This window comes from Megalobrama amblycephala, linkage group LG2 (genome assembly GCF_018812025.1).
Source record: "Megalobrama amblycephala isolate DHTTF-2021 linkage group LG2, ASM1881202v1, whole genome shotgun sequence".
In the NCBI taxonomy this organism is placed as follows: domain Eukaryota; kingdom Metazoa; phylum Chordata; class Actinopteri; order Cypriniformes; family Xenocyprididae; genus Megalobrama; species Megalobrama amblycephala.
Genome location: NC_063045.1, coordinates 12,981,629 through 13,002,883, shown reverse-complemented (window position 1 = coordinate 13,002,883; position 21,255 = coordinate 12,981,629). Strand labels below are relative to the sequence as shown.

Below are 21,255 nucleotides of genomic sequence, written 5' to 3'. Positions count from 1 at the left end.
GGCGGTCTCCCAGTGACTGACAGCAGACCTCGCGCAGTCTCGCAGGGAATGTACGCAGCTGCACGTCGTGAGGTCACTATGCGTCGTTACGTCATATGCAAGGGCGGGACTACGTCCGCTTTGTTCTCTTTCATGTGGGAAGATGGCGAATAGGATGAAGATAGGCCTAATGTTTTTTTATTAAACTTCAAACAAACAAACAAAGTCAATGTACAGTCAAAACTGCAATAATACATATATTCATAGAAGTATACAACCAGAGGGGTAGGCCAAACATTATGTAAATATAAGGGACAAAATATAAAGCCCTCTTTGTTAAAAATAAATAAATTCATCAAAATAAAAATACTTAAAAAGTTACGTCTACAGGAGATCTGGATACAATCATAATTTTGTTAGTATTATTCTAAATAAATGCTCTTATGTTTGGAAAATACATGTAATTTAGCCTCAGCATGAGGTCACACTGTCTAAAGTGTTTGAAAATGCAACAAATTCAAAAATATACATTTAAATTGAAAGGCAGAGATCTGTAATATATCAAAAAAAATACAAAAAATCAGTCTTGAATTTTATCTTCTTTAAAAATGCCTATAAAATTGCGTCAACTCCATCAGAATTTTTTTATAATTATGAATAAATCAGGCAGTGTCATGGTCACCTTTAACTCTGAGGACCCCTTTCCTTTTTCCTGCTCATTGTGGATCTCACAGTATGACACTGTCCTGGAAGTTTTATATATTTTTCTTATATTTTATACAAACAATGTTGAAGTCTCTGCGGTCACAGCTTTAACTTTCAACTCCATCATCTCGGTGTAATAGTTTCTGTAAATAGTTGTAGGATAAATCTGGGCATTTTTGATATGTTTATTAAGGCAGCTACAACTGAGAAAGAAAACAAAATTGCTCCACTGAACAACATGTGGTTAAGGTGGAAAAATATTCCATTTTCTCAACTCCGTCAGACGTCAACTACGTCATGTTTTATGTCTGATAGTTGACAAGTGTTGTCAAAAAGTCTATACAATGTGATTTAATATGTTTTTTGCATATGGGGAAATTTTTTCTAATGTTGTTTCATGTATATTTGGCCCCAGCTGGACCTTTGTCAACTCCGTCAGTATTTAACACCAGGTGAAGGGTTTTGTTCATTAAAATAGCATGCTTTTAATGCGTCTGACAGAGTTGACACAAATTAAGTTCTGAAGTGTATATATGTATTTTTTTAGAAAAACCGTTTCCCTTACATGGTTCATTAGCTAAGACTTTTGTCTACAAATATATCAGTTTAAAAATAATGTATAATTAAACAATAAAAACTAACTTCTAAAACATGTTTTGTCCCTTATCTCAAGAATCAGTGATAGTTGCTTTTATATTATGTGAATGAAAAATGTATGCTCTATTTGAATTTCCTTTTCAAGAACCAAAAACAAAGGTTGGGTTTTACTGTACTTACATTTACAGTATCTCACAGAAGTGAGTACACCCCTTTTGTAAATATTAATTGCTGTGTGTTGAGCTAGTTTTAGGGCGGACAGCAAATTTACACTGTTATACAAGCTGTACACTCACTACTTTACACTGTGGCAAAGTGTCATTTCTTCAGTGTTGTCACATGAAAAGATATAATAAAATATTTACAAAAATGTGTGGGGTGTACTCACTTCTGTGAGATACTGTATGTATAAGAAATTTAGCAAAAATTAAAATTTATCATATAGTAGGCCATTCTTTCCTTTTATTTAAGAGGGATAAACCTAACTATAATGTTTTCTAAATACAAAGAAAAAGTGGGGTCAATGTTATCAATTATAAATCTAGTCAAATCTTACATGAGCCAAAATAAACGAAACAAGGTTTCAGCCAATATATTACAAAAAAAAAAAAAAAAAAAAGTTCAAATGAATATCCTTTTTAAATTTAACAAGAAAATGATTTACTGGGTAGCAGACTAATCATGACAGTCAGTTTTACAACAAAGCTCTACCTTTTAGGGACAAATCCTCAGTGATAAAGGCCATACTCTAAAAAAAAATCTGCGAAACATGTCCACAACCAGGAAGTATTTGCCACAGAAATACATCCATCATAAGTTCAACTCGTGTTTTGAAACTTTGGCCATGTTTAACATGAGAATGCAACTCTTTAACAGTGTAAATAAGTCAATGCATAAAATAGCATTACATCCCCCTTTAAAGGTGCCCTAGAACCAGTTTTTACAGGATTTAATATAAGTCTAAGGTGTCCCCTGAATGTGTCTGTGAAGTTTCAGCTCAAAATACCCCATAGATTTTTTTAAATTAATTTTTTTAATTGCCTATTTTGGGGCATCATTAACTATGCACCGATTCAGGCTGCAGCCCCTTTAAATCCCCCCCCCCCCCCCTAATATAACCCTCAAAATGGATCTTTACAAGACGTTCATCATGCATACTGCATGCATGCATCGGATCATGTGAGTATAGTATTTATTTGGATGTTTACATTTGATTCTGAATGAGTTTGATAGTGCTCCGTGGCTAAAGCTAACATTACACACTGTTGGAGAGATTTATAAAGAATGAAGTTGTGTTTATGCATTATTCAGACTGCAAGTGTTTAAAAATGAAAATAGCAATGGCTCTCTTGTCTCCGTGAATACAGTAGAAACGATGGTAACTTTAACCACATTTAACAGTACATTAGCAACATGCTAACGAAACATTTATAAAGACAATTTACAAATATCACTAAAAATATCATGTAATCATGGATCATGTCAGTTATTATTGCTCCATCTGCCATTTTTCGCTGTTGTTCTTGCTTGCTTATCTAGTCTGATGATTCAGCTGTGCACAGATCCAGACGTTAATACTGGCTGCCCTTGTGTAATGCTTGAACATGAGCTGGCATATGCAAATATTGGGGCGTACATATTAATGATCCCGACTGTTACGTAACAGTCTGTGTTATGTTGAGATTCGCCTGTTCTTCGGAGGTCTTTTAAACAAATGAGATTTACACAAGAAGGAGGAAACAATGTTAAATCTTGTTATTCAACTATGCCGAGGTAAATTCAATTTTTGATTCTAGGGCACCTTTAACAAATCTTACTGACTCCCCAAATTGTGAACGGTAATATTTGATCCAGTTGCTGCTTTTTCATTCCTTTTGTTTGGATAAATATTTCTGTTTTTGTCTCTGACTCTTTAACTACAATGTTCTTACATCAAAAAAAAAAAAGGCTTATTGTGTTGAAGATGTATTGAAAAACACTTGTACTGCTATTGAGGTGGATACGGGTAGGTTAGAAACAGGTTTACTGGTGTTGGTTGGTTGAGCAGTTAAGGTGTAAGGGAAGGGTCAACGGTGTCATTTTAGGTGTAATTACAGAAATTAATTACAGCTGTAATTACATGCAAGTATTTTAAAATATAAGTACAATGTAAAAACATGCATGTACAATAAATGCATATCAAATGGTTAATTTAAGTGTTGTATAGTACTTATAGACACTGAATATAAGTGGAAACACTTCTGTGGCTTTCTAATCCTAACTTTGTTGTTATTAGCCACACACTGGATCAAATAACCTCAACCTTTAAACCACAAGAGAAAAACCCAAGCCAAACTGCAGTGGATGTTTTCAACCCGTTTTCCTTCTTCATGTTTCCTCCAGATCCCCAGCAGCAATGCAGCACTCATTAAGAGGCTCTGCTTCCTGACAGATATATTGCCTTCGCAATGCCATTGGCCGCCAATGCGACATGTGTGATTTAATGCTCGCCACCTATTGGCTGAGCTTTGACGGGGAAATTTAATGATATACTGCAATTTGCTGTTGGGCCTCTTTCAGATGAATTGTGTCATTGGCGCTGATAGGACACAGAAACTGTGTCAGATTACAGCCATAAAACTAAAGGATGGGGAACAGAGGTATGAAAGTGTTTTATAGAGAGAAAGAGACAGAGTGAAAGTAATTTCAGTGTCACTTCACAGGGAATAGTGTATGACTATCACAGTTACTGCGAGGATGTTGTTCCCATTTATCAACGTGTTTACTTGGTTGTTTTGGTTCTAGAAAACTCAACAGTTCACACAAATACAGTTTTAAAGGTTAGAAGGCCACATATTTATTATAGAAATAAATAAAAAAGGGGCCCTAAGATAAATATTTTGGGAATATTTTTGTGCTGTAAATGATAATGTAAATGATAATGCTCAATTGAAATTGACCTGTGACGTCCTTTGACATGCAATTTATCCAAACTTGAAAAGCTTAACATCAGTCAACATAGGCCTAACTTATGATCATATACATCGATCAGGCATAACATTATGAGCACTGACTGTGAAGTGAATAACACTGATCATCTCTTCATCACAGGCATCCTGTTAGTGGGTGGATATATTAGGCAACAAGTGAACATTTTCTCCTCAAAGTTGATGTGTTAGAAGCAGGAAAAATGGGCAAGCGTAAGGATTTGAGTGAGTTTGACAAGGGCCAAATTGTGATGGCTAGACGACTGGGTCAGAGCATCTCCAAAACTGCAGCTCTTGTGGGGTGTTCCCGGTCTGCAGTGGTCAGTACCTATCAAAAGTGGTGAAAGGAAGGAAACAGTGGTGAACCGGCGAGGCGAGGCTCATTGATTCACGTGGGGAGTGAAGGCTGGCCCGTGTGGTCCGATCCAACAGATCGAGGCTCCTGTAGCTCAAATTGCTCAAGAAGTTAATGCTAGTTTTGATAGAAAGGTGTTAGAATACACAGTGCATCAGTTGCGTATGGAGCTGCATAGCTGCAGACCAGTCAGGGTGCCCATGCTGACCCCTGTCCACCGCCGAAAGAGCCAACAGTGGACACGTGAGCATCAGAACTGGACCACGGAGCAATGGATGAAGGTGGCCTGGTCTGATGAATTACGTTTTCCTTTACATCACGTGGATGGCCGGGTGCGTGTGTGTCTCTTACCTGGGGAACACATGGCACCAGGATGCACTATGGGAAGAAGGCAAGCCGGCGGAGGCAGTGTGATGCTTTGGGCAATGTTCTGCTGGGAAACCTTGGGTCCTGCCATCCATGTGGATGTTACTTTGACACGTACCACCTACCTAAGCATTGTTGCAGACCATGTACACCCTTTCATGGAAACAGTATTCCCTGGTGGCTGTGGCCTCTTTCAGCAGGATAATGCTCCTGACCACGAAAGCAAAAATGGTTCAGGAATGGTTTGAGGAGCACAACAACAAGTTTGAGGTGTTGACTTGGCCTCCAAATTCCCCAGATCTCAATCCAATGGAGCATCTGTGGGATGTGCTGAACAAACAAGTCCGATCCATTGGAGGCTCCACCTCGCAACTTACAGGACTTAAAGGATCTGCTGCTAACATCTTGGTGCAGATATCCACAGCACACCTTCAGGGGTCTAGAGGAGTCCATGCCTTGATGGGTCAGGGCTGTTTTGGCAGCAAAAGGGGACCAACACAATATTAGGAAGGTGCTCATAATGTTATGCCTGATCCGGTGTATATTATGACATTAAAAAAATTACAGAGGGTTTCTTTAAGACTTCTCTATTCAGTAAGCGGGAGTGATTTCCTTTGGAGGTCAGTTGCTGTAACCAGTTTCATCAGTGAAGATTAAAGATGGAGTTTGCTTTAAAAAACAAAAAAACACTCTCATTTTGAACTTATACTTGAAAAGATACATTTCATTTGTACCAGCTGATTGTCCACATGCACGATTGGTCCCTGGACCTGATGATTGCCATTTATGGCTATACTGTATTTGTCTTTTATATATTTATTATTATTAAAACACAAAGCTGCTCAAGTGGTGAAAAAGCTTTTGTAATTACTAAAGTTGAACTATCCCTTAATTTTGAGGTTTTCCTGCTAAAAAAAAAAAAAAAAAAAGGTGGCTAAAAGGGTACAATATTAAATATTTGAGGAAAAACACTTTACCTTTTTTTTTTTTTTTTTTTTAAATCGGAATTTTACTCCAATTTCTGCCAAACAATCCTGCATTAAAAGTGAATACCAAGTAAAATATGAAAGCCATGTACTTTATGTAGTATTTTATTTAGGCATAAAGGAAGCCTCTCTGTTGTCTCCACACAAAAACAATTCACTGTATCACTGAAGTGTTTCAAGTCTTTTTAAAGAAACAAATAACAAAACCTGTCCTTTTTTTGCATTCAGAAAGTTTTGGAAAAACACCCTCAGAGGAAGAAAAGGAATTCTGTGAAGTTTTTACATCAGAGTCTGCAATATCATGCAAGAAATAAAAAGCAAACTGCTTTAAAGTACTACTGATGCAGTCTCTTCTTCCATCCAAAGAACTCCCGAAAAATAATTTGGAGGTACGACTTCTATTGCTTCTTTCTTTTCACTTTGGACTCATGGATATCAAAGTATGCAAACTGTAATATCGTTCCCAATGCTTTGCAGAGGCTTTATCTAGTAACTACAAGCTAATTATGTGTGTGTGTGTGCGAGCGTGCATGTGTACATACATACGTGTTAAGTGCATACCCTTTTGTCTCCTTTGTCTTATAAGCCCCCTGCAGATAACAGATAAAAGATCATATTTCAATACAGTCCTTAAAAAGCTTACACAAGATATTTAAGATCTTTATAAAATGTGTTGCCTTGACCATCAGAGAATGTTGGCGCCCTGTGTAATAATAAAAGGATCATTTGTGTAAAGTCAGTTATTTTGTTGGAATATATGCTGATAACTTAACAGTATGTTATGCATATAATATGCTACACATATACACACACACACACACACTGTATATTCAACTGTATATATGTCTATATAGTTTATCATTTCACACACTTCTCTCCAGTGTTTTTAAAAATTATATTAGCATAAAAAGGTCCTTAAAATACACAAAGTTTGTTGCTATAGAACTAAGAGTTTTAACCAATTCAGTTATATAAACATACATGTAACATTAAAAAGAAAATCAGTCATTACATAGAAATGCAGCAATCTTTTGTCAATAAACAGCAGACATTCCTCTGAAGATATATTCTGCTTTTAGTTGCCATATAAACAGAAAGCATTCTGATGCAGGAAATGCCCAATTCAATCCCTAGTTTGTCCATCGGCACAAAAAACAAAAACTAAAATAATAATAATACAGACGAGACTCTCGCCAAACAGTAGATATCATGTTAACGATAAGATGAGAAGTTAAGAAACTGACAAATACAATAATATCATTTGGTACAACAATAACATCAGATCTCTGCCATTTTCCTCCGTTAATGGCCCACATGAACTGAAGACGCTGCAGACTCGCATTAGAGTAAGACAACACTGCTAAATCATGCTGGAAACCTTGACTTTATCCAGGTCAAACTCTGAAAGTCTAACAACAAAAGAAAAAATCGGTTCGTTATCAAGAAAACAGCAACACAGCTGTGCTTGAACACAAGGCAATATAATGTTACAATGACTTTGGAAAGAAAACAAAAGGCAGCGTATCTGTCCTCGTGTCAATATTTCAGTAAAATAATATGTATATAATTATTTTATAACCAAGGTGTAAAAAAAAAAAAACAACAAAAAAAAACAAAACAACAAAGACATGAACACATCCTAAGGCCACAAGATCTTATAATATGTTGCACATATAAATCTGTACATAATATCGTGGGTCTTTTGGACGTTTTCATCACGTGTAATGTAGATGTATTAACAGTGCAGTCAATACTTGAGTGAATCTCACAAGAACATATCTCTGCCATATATCACTCTAAAATCAGAAAAAATATATTTAGCATATAGAAAATGAAGACTATTTAAAAGGACCAATAAATTATTTTGCACTGTGACATTTCACCCCTTCAGTTCTCATTACATAAAGCGCCTAAACATTTTACTGTAATTCTCAATGACTTACTGTTGAATAATAATAATAAAAAAAAAAAACATTAAATACATTTGCATAAAGGCAGTATACATTTAAATATATTTACTACCAGTATATTTAAAGTATATTTAAAATAATATTTTTGCATTAGAGCAAATTGTGTTTAATGGTCCTAAAAAAAGACCTAATTTTCTTTATGCAAAATATCAATTGTGATTTTGAGGACCAATGACCCACACATGGCTTTGAGAGGTTCTGTGAGATTTGCCCAGTCATTAAGTGAGTGATGTCACTTCCTGTGAGCAGAACTCAGCTAATGGCGTCATTTCCACCAGCTCACGGCAATGATAGAGAACAAACCAGCTGTTACACATAATAATATACACATCTTTCAAATTCTTACATAGTTACAATATCAGATCAAACATTTATTATTGAGAAAAAGCCTGTGAATGCTTAATGAATTAATATATGGAAGCGCACTGTGCATTTCCACACGATCATACATTGGTACAGTGTTACAAACGGATCTTGCGATGGTAGTGGGACATTACCTGAGTCCTCAGGACAGTAGGGAACTAACCCTTAGCACTTTACAGCAGGCCTATACATCACATATGATGCTGATTTGAACCACACAATGCTGTTGAACTTACATAAAGTGTGTATCAATAGGTGTCAGTCGATAGATGATGGGTTGTACCTTTGCACATTTTTTTTTTTTTTTTTTTTTTTGGTTAGTCACATGAAATTCCCATGTTAGGTGTGTTTTTTTGTTCTTTACGTCTTAAAAGTACCATAAAACCCCTTCTAACCCCATATTATATTACCAAAAAGTATAAAACAACCCTCAATGGATCAAAAGAGAACCTTGTGTGTTTCTCAATAAAGAAACAAAAGACGGGAATCTCCCTCGTCCTCTCTGTAGCGCATCTCTCTGTCAGCAGGTGGGGCCGCAGTGCCGGGGGCGTTGAGAGAGAGGTCTGGGTGTGCCGTCTTCTCAGGGCTTGTCTGGAGAGTATAGTGTCAGACGGCGAGTCCGGCCTGGGGCAGGATGAAGGGGACTCCACGTGGACGGAGGGGCTGGGGGAGGCTCCTGGGCGAAAGAGCACGGCTGGGCCTCGACTTTTGCCACGCCGCGACCCTGACACAACCGCCGATGTCTCAAAAGTCTGTCTGTCCGTGAGAAGTTCTTAAAGTGAAAAACACAGAGAAGTTTGACTTGGTTATATTGGTTCACTTAAATAATTATTGCTCATTTAGGGTGCTTTCACACTTGATTTGATTGCTTTGTCCGACCCAGAGTTCGATTTCTCCCCATAACATAATTTACCACTTTATTTTCAAAATATTAATCTCCAACACATGTTCACTCAACAACGTCTTGCTCTCACGTCATCACATGCATCATGGTTCTCTCCTGAACTTGCGTTGGTAAATTACGTTCGCACTCGCATCGCTTCATAAAATTGAGGTTAAACCACTGGAGTCACATGGATTACTTTAATGATGTCTTTACTACCTTTCTGGGGCTTGGAAAGTGGTAGTTGCATAGGCTGTCAATGGAGGGACAGAAAGTTCTCAGATTTCATTAAAAATATCTGTGTTCCGAAGATGAACGAAAGTCTTACAGGTTTGGAACGAACATGAGGGTGAGTAAATAATGACAGAATTTTCATTTTTGGGTGAACTAACCCTTTAAAACCCTATTCGGACAGGATTAGTTTTACGTGGGGAGGTGGAGTAAAGTAATTTTACCTCAGGACGTCTGTAATATTAATTGGCCAATTGCACGGGACAAGACATCTCAGTAAAACTAGCAAGAAGTGGGAGGGGTAACTCGATTTACGCACCGCCGTCACCTCCCTGTCGTCATGTCGGTATACGTTGCTTCCTGATACAATGTGCGAAAACACATATAATCTAAATATATAAACTATAAATAACAGTTAAGTCCAATTTATTAATTAAATTCTGATTGGATTATGATGGTAACCCAGATAACACACGACGTAACAGTTACATAATGTAGTTCATACTTTTTGGTAATTTCATGACTTACTAACTGACAACGTAACTACGACGTTGCATGCCAGTAATTTAATTACCTTTAGATTACCATCTCATAACGTTGTCAGTGCGATCTCCTAACGTTATAAGAAAGCAAGGACGTTCCAGATACGTACTCTATTCGTAATATAATGGTCATTCCATGACTTACTGGCAACGTAACGGCAACGTTGTATGCCCGTAATACTATTACCATCAAATTACCATATCACAACGTCGTCAGTACGATCTCCTAACGTTATAAGATTTTCAAGAACATTCCAGATACGTACTCTATTCGTAATATAATGGTCATGACTTACTGGCAGTGTTGGGCACGTTACTTTAAAAAAGTAATTAGTTATAGTTACTAGTTACTTCTCACAAATAGTAACGGAGTTAGTAACTGAGTTACATCATTATAAAAGTAACTAATTACCAGGGAAAGTAACTATTGCGTTACTTTAAAAAAAATAAAAAAATAAAAATATGCCAAATAAATTGAATGCCCCCAATATTACGTATAAGTCTAAGAATAAATTATTCTTGATGCGACTCCTGACTCATGATCCGCTCTTGCTCACGACATGAAATTTCTCTGTACTGTGTTTGTAGCCATTAAAGAAAATGTAGTTTCATATTTATGTTTAAATAGTCCTATGTTATGTTTTAAATCCATTTATTCGATTATGAAAAGTGAACAGCGTGAGTAAGATGCATCATAAGATGCGAAAATATATCGGGAGACATGGAGTGGGTCAGATAAGATTTTAAACACTACATGAAGTTTTGTTTTATAGAAAGCCTCTCTTTAAAGTGAATTTCGTTTTGTAAAAATTGTATCTTAATTTTAATCAATGTTTCATCAACCAATTGCTTGGATTTAATATATAACAAGCAAATATAGCAGACAATAAAATCATGACATGGAGGCGCAGGCGCGATCACTGGCGCGTGAACTGGAGCGCATCTTATAGGCTAAATTAACCGAAACTCAGAGGCTGCTTGCCTCGCAGACATGAGAAATATATCTATAGAATGCTTGAAATATCTACTTTAACGAAAATGAAGTAATTAAAAACGAAAAGAAAGAGGCTACTCTGATTATGTAGCCTAATCCGAATGAAATGTGCATTATCTCTCTAGGCGCGTCCATATGAGCAGATGATCAGCAATGAGAATCAGCAATGTCAACTTCATCTTTGCAGCCGACACTGATTCAGAAAACATTACTTTATTAATAAACAATTAAAATGTCTCCTTGCTGTTTTTGTCACACTCATAATCATTACTTTTGCCGGTTCTTTATGGCAATTATGCGTGCCCTTGAGTGATATATAGCCTATATTATGTAAACGCTCCTTATTATGGTTTATTCTCTCCAGTATTTAAGAAATTAAATTAATATAAATGTGATTAGTCAACTAATAGCTTAAATGAACAACTACTAGTCGACTAGAAAAAAAACTCATTTCACATATTTTCGATCAAGCATCAAAAAGGGTATTCTGGTTTGAGCTCGCGCTTCGCGCGCATGCTCTGACAGACACACACACAGCGCATCATACATTATTATCAGTTTAAAATTATATTTGTGTATGACTAACCGCAGCACACACCAGAGAAAAAAACTTTGCAGGTCCTATGGCTGAGAGAGAGCTTACTCGGATGAAAACCGCTTCAGTGAGCTCAATTATAGTAACGCGGCATTTTTTTTGTCAGTAACGCTAACGGCGTTGTAACGGGAGAAAAAGTAATTTGTTTGATTACTCGTTACTGAAAAAAGTAACGGCGTTAGTAACGCGCGTTATTTATAACGCCGTTATTCCCATCACTGCTTACTGGCAACGTAACGGCAACGTCATGTGCTCGTAATTTCATTACCATCATTTACACGTTCTTTATATGTTATTATTACCAGAATTTGCTATTTAAAATGTGTAATTAAACGTCAGACACAAGACTGAAATTTCCCATAAGAAAAAAAATAGTTTATTTTCACCAAGTCAGAATGGATAACTGCTTTTTATACACAGTGACGTGACATACAGCGTGCGCCTCCATGCACTTAGCTAAAGCTAAAATTAGTTTTGTGCCTCTGACAATTGCTTCGATCTTCTTTTTGCTCTGAATGGTATGTAGAAAATACTTGAGGTTTGCCACAGACTTGTCCCATCACCTACAACACAAATGAATGTTTCTTCAAGTACTTCCATGCTTGAAAAATGCGCAGAAAACTACTTTTAAACAGGAAATGACGGAATTTTACCGTACATATTTATAGCGGGTCTATTTGAACTGGATTAGTATTATATGAGGTAATTTTTCTGGACCTTTTTACAGAAGGTAAAAGTCGCCGTAATCTTTACTGACATTGTCCGTAATGATTACTGAGATGGCACATTCGGACGGGACTAAAATCACTGAGAAGCTCTGGTAATAATTACTTTACCCCCACCTCCCCATGTAAAACTAATCCCGTCCGAATAGGGCTTAAGTCAAGGTAGTTTGTCACTTTAAAGTAGAAAATTCTGTTCCAGATGTTCAAATAGTATAAAATACCAACCTCATATAATATATGCAAACAAGTAATTTTACATTCTAAGTTTATATTCTACAGGGAAAATTCTATATAAATTGAATGAAGGCATAAAATACGAACAAGTAACAACACATGCTCTCTGTGACTCACTGCAGCTGCATAATGTCTGGTTCTAGCAGTATTTTAGGCAATAGGGGACTTTTTTTTATTTCCATTACAAAGGAGAACACAAACGACCACTGAACCATTTTCTTTGACAATATGTTTGCAGTGAGTAGCCTTGATTCAGTGTAAAGAGCTTCAGAGTTAGTTCACCCCAAAATGAAAATTCTGTCATTAGTTACTCACCCTCATGTCTTTCCACACCTGTAAGACTTTCGTTCATCTTCGAATCACAAATTAAGATCTTTTTGATGACAAAATGCTGTCAGATTTCCTTCAATAGACTGCCTTTGCAACTGAAATTTTGATGCTTCGCAAAATTTATAAAGAGATCTGAAAACTAATCCATATGAATAGAGCGGTTTAATCCAAATTTTCTGAAGAGACTCGATCACTTGTTATGATGAACAGATTTAATTTAGGCTTTAATTTAGCGAACATAAGCAGCTGCTCAACCAAACCTGAATGACGCACAAGAACAAACCTCTTCTGGAAGCTCAAACATGCTGCGTAAAGGCCTGTTCACACCAAGAACGTAACTATAAAGTAACTAATATTTATGTCCACACCAATGAACAATAATGGTCTGTTTATTGTAAGCTCACGTGCTGTGGTTTCAAAGTGTGTACAACATGTTTTTGCTGTTCTTGTTGCATTTACATGGCTTTAAACAGCAGATGTCCTCAGCATGCTCTGTTTCGAGTGAATAGCTAGTATAATCAATCTAATCTAACAGTGAATTTAGCTGAGGAAGTCAATTAGGGCTGCAACAACTATTCGATAAAATCGATAATAATCGATAATGAAATTAATGGACAACGATTCTCATTATCGATTAGTTGGCTCCGCCCACCGTGCACGTCGTGTCAAATTACAGCACTGAATAACGCATTTCTATGGACCAAAATGCATCTAAAAATAGTGGAGGAAACAGAGTGAGCTGCTGCGAGATCAAAACATGAGAATTATTTATTTTAAGATTCAAGCTAATGCGTTACCGTAATGGCTGGCCCTGTCAGGAATATTATTTAGAAACTATTTAGTTGTTTCAGTTTGATATATTCCTAATAAATGGCAATACCATTTTTAGTTTCAAGCAAGTTTTTGACAGATTCCTAAAATATTTGTGTTCTCTCTTTATTATGATAGGTAGTCTAATAAATGACTATGTTTTCATAGCATTCAGTTGGCACATTTGTTTGAAGTACATTGGACAGGATGTGCAATAGTGTGTGTTTTTTTTTTTTGTCAAAATAAAAATGAATAAAATTAGGGGTTTTATCCAATTAATCGAAAAAAAAAAATAATAATAATAATCGGCCAACCAATCGATTATCAAAATAATCGTTAGTTGCAGCCCTAAAGTCAATATAGTTGAATAAAAACAACACTTAGTCACTTTCTCTGCAACTTCAAAGGAAGCAAGACAATGTTGTCGACACTGAGGTAATTTTATGTTACACTGTTTGCTAGTCTTGCATAATGATCTCATCGTTAATACTTCTCACCATTTTTTTCTGAGGGTATGACCGATTGTTTTCCATATATCCATTTTCTTTAAAGCATCCTTGAAAATGGGGTTTGACTTGTCAAATAGTGGTGGCTTTTTTTGGACCTTGGCAATGTCGTCAATCATTTTAAATGCATGAGCCCTTAAATTGAAATTCTGACTGGCTGTCAGTGTTTTATCGTTCAACAGCTGGAAAAAAAAAAGTTCTGAAAGTGATTCCAACCACATCGTTCCTCTATAGCGTTAACATTATAGCTCTACAGATCTGACAGCATTCTGTCATCCAAAATATCTTAATTTGTGTTCTGAAAATGAATGAAAGTCTTACGGGTTTGGAACGACATGAGGGTGAGTAATTAATGACAGAATTTTCATTTTATGGTGAGCTAACCCTTTAACAACAACTCAATCTTCCCAGCATACAGTATTCTTCTAACTACAGTATCAACAATAGGTGCTGTCTTGCCTTAAAAAAACCCATGTTATAAAGTATGTTCTTACCTGCTGGCAGCGCTCACACTGGTAAGGCTTTTCACCACTGTGAACACGCTTGTGTCGCTCCAGATGGTACCTCTGAATGAACCGCATGTCACACATGTCACATGCAAACGGCTTCTCACCTATCAGAGAAAAACAGTCTTTACTTGAAGCACCCCACACCTTCATTCTCACAGCATGCCACAACAACACACAATAAAGATTCTGAAACACAGATTGTCATGTAAGGATCGAGACTTATGTCATATGGATTTCAATGAAACCTGCAAATACAGAGTATATTCATGTTTAGAAATAAAGTAGATGACTTCATACAAACTCGAGTTTGTAGAGTATGTTTAATATGGAATGAAAAACTGATTGACTGTAAAGTGGCACACTGGGGTTTTGGTTTTAAAGATCAGAAACCTGCTTTGAGACTTGGTTATAGTCTTTCTGCTTGGAGAATAAATATGATTGAGCTTAAAAATGGTTAAAAAGAAGCAGCTAGCGTCATTTTATCTAACTGATTTTGCTAAGTGAATGCAAATAAACTTGATAAAGACAAAAACCACCAACCCCACAGAGAAACATGAGGCAGGAGCAACTACAATAGATAAACCTGATGCTATCAAGCAAGTCTGAAATGACTCGCAAAACTCGCTCCAAATGCAGGTAAAAATGTTTTTAAATGCCCTGATGTTGATGCAAATCTTATATGACACAGGATATGGCTAATTAATTTTTCAAAACAGAGAGTTCCTATTCAAACTCATTACTAATGTTAATTTGAATAAGTCATTGTTATCTCACTGTCTTTCACCCCTAAACTCCCCAATCCACACAATATAGACAAACTCCAATCCAGGAATACTTAGTAAATTGGGGTACAAAGAAAGGACACATACCAGTGTGAGTCAGGCTGTGTCTTTCCAAGTGGTAACGTTGGAAAAACCGCATGTCGCACATCGAACAAGCATATGGCTTCACCCCTAAATGTAGAGTCAATTTTTAGTGAATGCCTTTACAAAACATTCAAAGTAGCAAACAATTTTTAATGGCGTTTAAAAATGTAGAACATGCTATTGATTTTTTTTCCTAAATTGTTCTGCATGCTGACATTAATTGTGTCCTAATTCAGAGGCTGCATCCTTCAAAAGCTGAATGCGTCACAGCGGCACGACGGAGGGTGTCCCATTTCGAAGGTTCTTTCGAATGCGGCCTACAAATGAGTCCTTTGTTTCCCGGTCCACGAAAGTTAGCACGAGTGGATCCTTCGCAGCGTCGCCTATCCCAAGATTCATTGCACGCAGAGACGACTGGATTTTTTGTTTTTAAAGAATATGCCAGATTACACTTTTAAATCCAAGAATCAGGTTTCAACTTACTTAAATATCTAACGATACAAATGTAAAAACTTTAAAGGTCCCATTCTTCGTGATCCCATGTTTCAAACTTTAGTTAGTGTGTAATGTTGTAGTTAGAGTATAAATAAAATCTGTAAAATTTTAAAGCTCAAAGTTAAATGCCAAGCGAGATATTTTATTTAACAGAAGTCGCCTACATCGAACGGCCAGTTTGGACTACATCCCTCTACTTCCTTCTTTAATGACGTCACTAAAACAGTTTTTTGACTAACCTCCGCCCACAGGAATACACAAGAGTTGCGTTTGTAGAGTGTGTTTGTCGCCATGTCGTCAAAACGCTGTTATTTTCATCCCGCAGTCCAATCGCCGGGTCTGATTCCGGCTCAAATTGATAGGGTAAAATTAAAGACATGTTTACAATAACACTGAGCGCGTGCATCTCCACGTTATGGTAAGAGGCGTGACCTTTCCGGGCAAGGTTCGCTAAACTGCTGTCGAATCACAACACAGGAACCGCTGGCACAATCAGAACTCGTTACGTATTTCTGAAGGAGGGACTTCATAGAACAAGGAAGTCATCAGCCCGTTTTTATGACAGTGGAAACAGCGGTCTACAGATAAGTAAATTATGTGAAAAATACTGTGTTTTTTTACACGCGAAACATGAACACGTTATATTGCACACTATAAACACAATCAAAGCTTCAAAAAACCACGAAAAACGGGACCTTTAAAACTTTCAGATGTTGACATATCTTACTAAAGGCCAATTCACAACGCACCGTCAGATAGCAACAGGCACTTCTTCAGGTTTGGTTTGATCAGCAAGTTACCCCTGACGCGCTTGTTTTCACCGATTAAACATGCTGAATCGCCGTTAGAATATCTGATGGTGCATTCACACCAGACGCGAATGAAGCATTAAGCGTGAGCGGTTTACATGTTAAGTCAATGCAAAGACGCGATAGACATCCTGATGCGCGATTCGCGCGAATGACATGCGCGAATTGAGTATTTCGGGTATTTGACGCGTATGTTGAAAAATATGAACATTGGCGAATATTCGCACCGCATTAACCAATCAGGAGCTTGCTCTAGTAGTGACGTGATTACGACGTAGCGAGCGGAGGCAGAAATCCGAAACAACAACAACGGAGGACAAAATCATCGTCGCTGTATGTGGATACCTGGAGCTGTACGATAAATCTTTGTACTTTTATAGAAACAGGAATAAAGAGGATCTTGCTTGGAAGAAAGTGAGTGAGGAGGATGGACAATCTGGTAATTTGTAAAAAATGCTCTTTACTCAATTTGAGCTCATATATATATATATATATATATATATATATATATATATATATATATATATATATATATATATATATATATATATAAAATGAGAGAGAGAGAGAGAGAGAGAGAGACTACAAGCTAGCTAAAGCCGGCAAATTCAGCTTATTCGCCATATTTTACAACTACTTTGTACTAGAAGCCCCTCCCATGATGCGAATTCGTGTCTGTTGTGAAGTGAATTTCACACGCGAATGAAGCGAGTAAACTCAAAATGTTCAAGCATCCAACTTCGCGCGAATAGCGCAATTTATTTGCGCAAGTCGCGTCTGGTGTGAGCGCCCCATGAGAAGTGACGTGATGTAATCTGGTGACTGTCGGCGCAGTGTGAATTGGCTTTATGATTAAATTTTATAGAGTTTATACTCTTTATTATGTAAATAAACGGACAAAGGTGAACATATTTAGACGGGTTGTGAACCCTGTTTTGAACATAGAAGACCAGACCAAACGTTACTGGCGCTCGTCAACGTCAGCTGTCACAGTTGCTAGGTGACAAGAGAAATCCTCCAAAGGCTAGACCATCCCATTTAACAACACTAGGTTCAAGCTTCGCATACTTCGAAGGATGCAGCCTCTGAATGGGGACACAGCTATTATATCCATTTTACTCATTACAGTTTGCACTTGGATGGTTTTAAATGGAAAAAAATCTGTCCAAAAAATATAATAAAATTATGTTTCTACTGGGGATCCTTTTTTAACCAGTCCACAAGGGACGAGTCAAATTGATCTTCTTTAGTAATCAAAATGAAGCCACCAATGTTCACGATAGAGCTGTACTGAACCCTGACCACCTCAAACTAAAATAAATACATTTGGGCAGCTAAAGTACTTTTATGCTAATCTCATTTCAAAATTTAACTCATTTATTCAGGTCATAGCAATGGTGATAGTTGTTCTCAGTACCATAGTGTGAAGAAAAAAATAAAATAGCACCTAAAGTAGTACCTTAATGTAGCACTACTCATTCAATTATAAAATTGTGTTGACTGATTTTAAAAGCTGAAAATGGTTGCCGCGCAAACTGAATTGAAAGTCATTTAGCATGCACAAAACTAATTTTAAGCACAAAAAGACAGGGGTTTAAGATGACACATACCCGTATGAGTGAGGCTGTGTCTCTGCAGGTGGTAACGCTGAAAAAACCGCATGTCGCACATCGAGCAAGCATACGGCTTCACCCCTGAATGCACAGAGCACCAACAGTTCATGTATGTGTTTCTATTAATATGGCATTTTTTGGTTAAAAAAAAATATATATATTACTCATATAGCAAGTCCATCTGCAGAACTTCATTTCAAAGATGCATATTGATGTATTGTGTGTATTATATTCATTTTATATTTAACATTAAAAAAAATTGTGTGCCACAAAGTATTAAGTTGTTAACCACGCCTGTTGATAATCACCTCCTCTGTAACATTTCCAGTAAAACAGATATGCTTTATGAAATCTTCATTTACAAACATGGTTCGGTAACACTTTAGTTTAGGGTCCAATTCTCACTATTAACTAGTTGCATGTTAGCTTGCATATTACTAGCATATTGGCTGTTTATTAGTATTTATAAAGCAGATATTAATGCCTTATTCTGCATGACCATATTCTACATCTGTTAATCCTACCAATACCTAAACTTAACAACTACTTTACCAACTATTAATAAGCAGTAAATCAGGAGTTTATTGAGACAAAAGTCATAGTTAATAGTGAATGTGTATCCCAAACTAAAGTGTCAGTCAAAAAAAAAGAGGTGGCATTATCGCCAGCGTGGTCATTTTTGTTTCATTTTATGCCTGCTGAATATATTTTAAGCTATTTGGAGAATACAAACTCGAGTTTGTTGTAGTTTTAACAGAGAAATAAATAGATAAACAGAGATTTCACCTACCCGTATGGGTGAGGCTGTGTCTCTGTAGATGGTAACGTTGGAAAAAACGCATGTCGCACATGGAGCAAGCATAAGGCTTCACCCCTAAATGCACAAAGTAGCAGTGTATTAACCTTACCGCCAGCTGTTAACTTAAACCAAGCACTCATGAGAACTGCTCAACATATACAACAATGTAAAACAAATAAAACCAATTTTTCACTACAGTCTCATCAGGCAAACAGTGCCAGTCATGCATAGAATGCTACGAGCAGAAACTGAGCATCTACAAGACATGGAGTGCACGGCAGTGCCGCCACCTTAGAAATCTGGAAATAATTTTGCTCTGGATCGGCTAAAAACTAAAGCTAAAAACTCTGTGTTGTAGTTTTAGGCATTTCTCTCTTGTGAAGAGGTTTCTCTTTTTTTTCTTGATCAAATTGAGATACATCCATCCATCATAAAAGTAATCCATACGACTCCAGTGAGTTTAATAAATGTCTTCTGAAGAGAAGTGATGGGTATTTAGTGTGTATATTGTTATTAGTTGTAATATTAGTAGTAGTATTATTGTTTCAATAATAATTACTATTATTTTTACAGAAACACCGAATGACCAAAAAACATCTTAAGCACCAGCACCAGTCCTAAGTTCAGTTAAAATAACAAACATGCATTCATACATGGTTACAAAGTTTTACTAAAGTTACTAAAATTACTAAAGTTCTATCATTAAATAGTGTTTGATTATCATAACATCATAATATAATGCTTGATTGACTAATGTTAAGAGTGTACATTCAGATATTTAAAAAGCTGTGCCATTTTACAAAGATAAGCTGATTTGGTGGAATTATATTTTATATATATATATATATATATATATATATATATATATATATATATATATATATATATATATATATATATACATACATACACAGTAAAATCCCCAGAGTTAAATCAACTCTGCTCAGAGTACATTTGGTCCCTCTCTAAACAGTGTTAAAGTAACACTGAAACAGAGTTAAAGTTAATGAGATAATTAAACAATTAATAAGGCTGTTCTTGTGTTTCTCTTTTCTTTAGTGATTCTGCTTGTTAACAGCAGGTGTTCATCACTAATGACAATCATCACTTAATTAATTGCTTAATTATCTCATTAACTTTAACTCTGCTTCAGTGTTATTTTAACACTATTTAGAGAGGGCAGATGTATGTACTCTGAGCAGAGTTTATTTAACTCTGGAGATTTTGCTGTGTAGCCAATGGCGATTCTATTGCCAAGGTGTGTATAGAGAGTTGATATGATATGGAAATGTATACATCAGTAGTGTCAAGCTGACAGTGTGAACTTTAACCCAAGAGCACATTAGTTTAATATAAATAAATAAATACATTTTTACATTTTGTCGGCACTCCATTTCTCCTGTCTGAAACTAATGAAATTGCATACTTCTAATTTCGGTTACACAATGGCAGTGGAGCTCAGATTTCATCTAAGGGGGGTAAGACAGAAAGACACATACCCGTGTGAGTGAGGCTGTGTCTCTGCAGATGGTAACGGTGGAAAAAACGCATGTCACACATGGAACAAGCATACGGCTTCACCCCTAAATGACCAAAGCAAAATATTAACCAAACGCATCGTCTCAATAACACAATCTAACAAAATTCCATCTGAGAATCAAAGATAACAGCCTAATGTTACATTCTGACCCAGTTATATTAGTGCAACTACATCATGGTTAGTTCTGAGCAAGAGTTTCAGTCCAATTATACATTAACTCTCCAACAAAAGTCATTAAGGTCAATGTTGGAAATTCATATTTACATAATTATTGCCAAATACAGAAATCTCTCCCATCATTAATTGACTGCAGTTGACAGTGATGAAGATGCTTCATCTTCTATAACAACTGAAAATGTTCTTTCAAAACATTGCAGCAAAAAGCAAGCAATGCTGATTACTGTCTATGATTCCCTGAAAAACTTTTTGTTCTCTTACAAAAACATGAATGTAAGGAATGGGTAAGGCCTCAAGTGTAAAGATAATT

At 36.4% G+C, this 21,255-nt stretch overlaps 2 protein-coding genes across 33 annotated transcripts in view; both read right to left on the bottom strand.

Moving 5' to 3' along the window:
- hnrnpa1a (heterogeneous nuclear ribonucleoprotein A1a) overlaps positions 1-138 on the bottom strand; it is a 13,334-nt gene extending 13,196 nt beyond the window's left edge. For all 4 annotated transcript variants that reach the window (XR_007183871.1, XM_048182816.1, XM_048182817.1 and 1 more), the window contains exon 1: positions 1-138. This exon is cut by the window's left edge and continues 12 nt beyond it. The gene's annotated coding sequence lies outside the window, so the exon portion shown is untranslated.
- Positions 139-6,043: 5,905 nt separating this feature from the next.
- znf740a (zinc finger protein 740a) overlaps positions 6,044-21,255 on the bottom strand; it is a 34,230-nt gene continuing 19,018 nt past the window's right edge. For 16 of the 29 annotated variants that reach the window (XM_048182777.1, XM_048182782.1, XM_048182781.1 and 13 more), the window contains 6 exons: positions 20,728-20,811; positions 19,220-19,303; positions 18,427-18,510; positions 15,516-15,599; positions 14,632-14,750; positions 6,044-9,059 (listed from right to left, as the gene is read on the bottom strand). In XM_048182777.1, the coding sequence (XP_048038734.1) occupies positions 8,868-9,059; positions 14,632-14,750; positions 15,516-15,599; positions 18,427-18,510; positions 19,220-19,303; positions 20,728-20,811 (647 nt within the window). In that variant the 3' untranslated portion in view covers positions 6,044-8,867. Of the gene's footprint in view, positions 9,060-11,882; positions 12,096-14,631; positions 14,751-15,515; positions 15,600-18,426; positions 18,511-19,219; positions 19,304-20,727; positions 20,812-21,255 lie in introns of those variants that run through there. The other 13 variants (XM_048182780.1, XM_048182788.1, XM_048182797.1 and 10 more) reach the window with 8 other exon arrangements.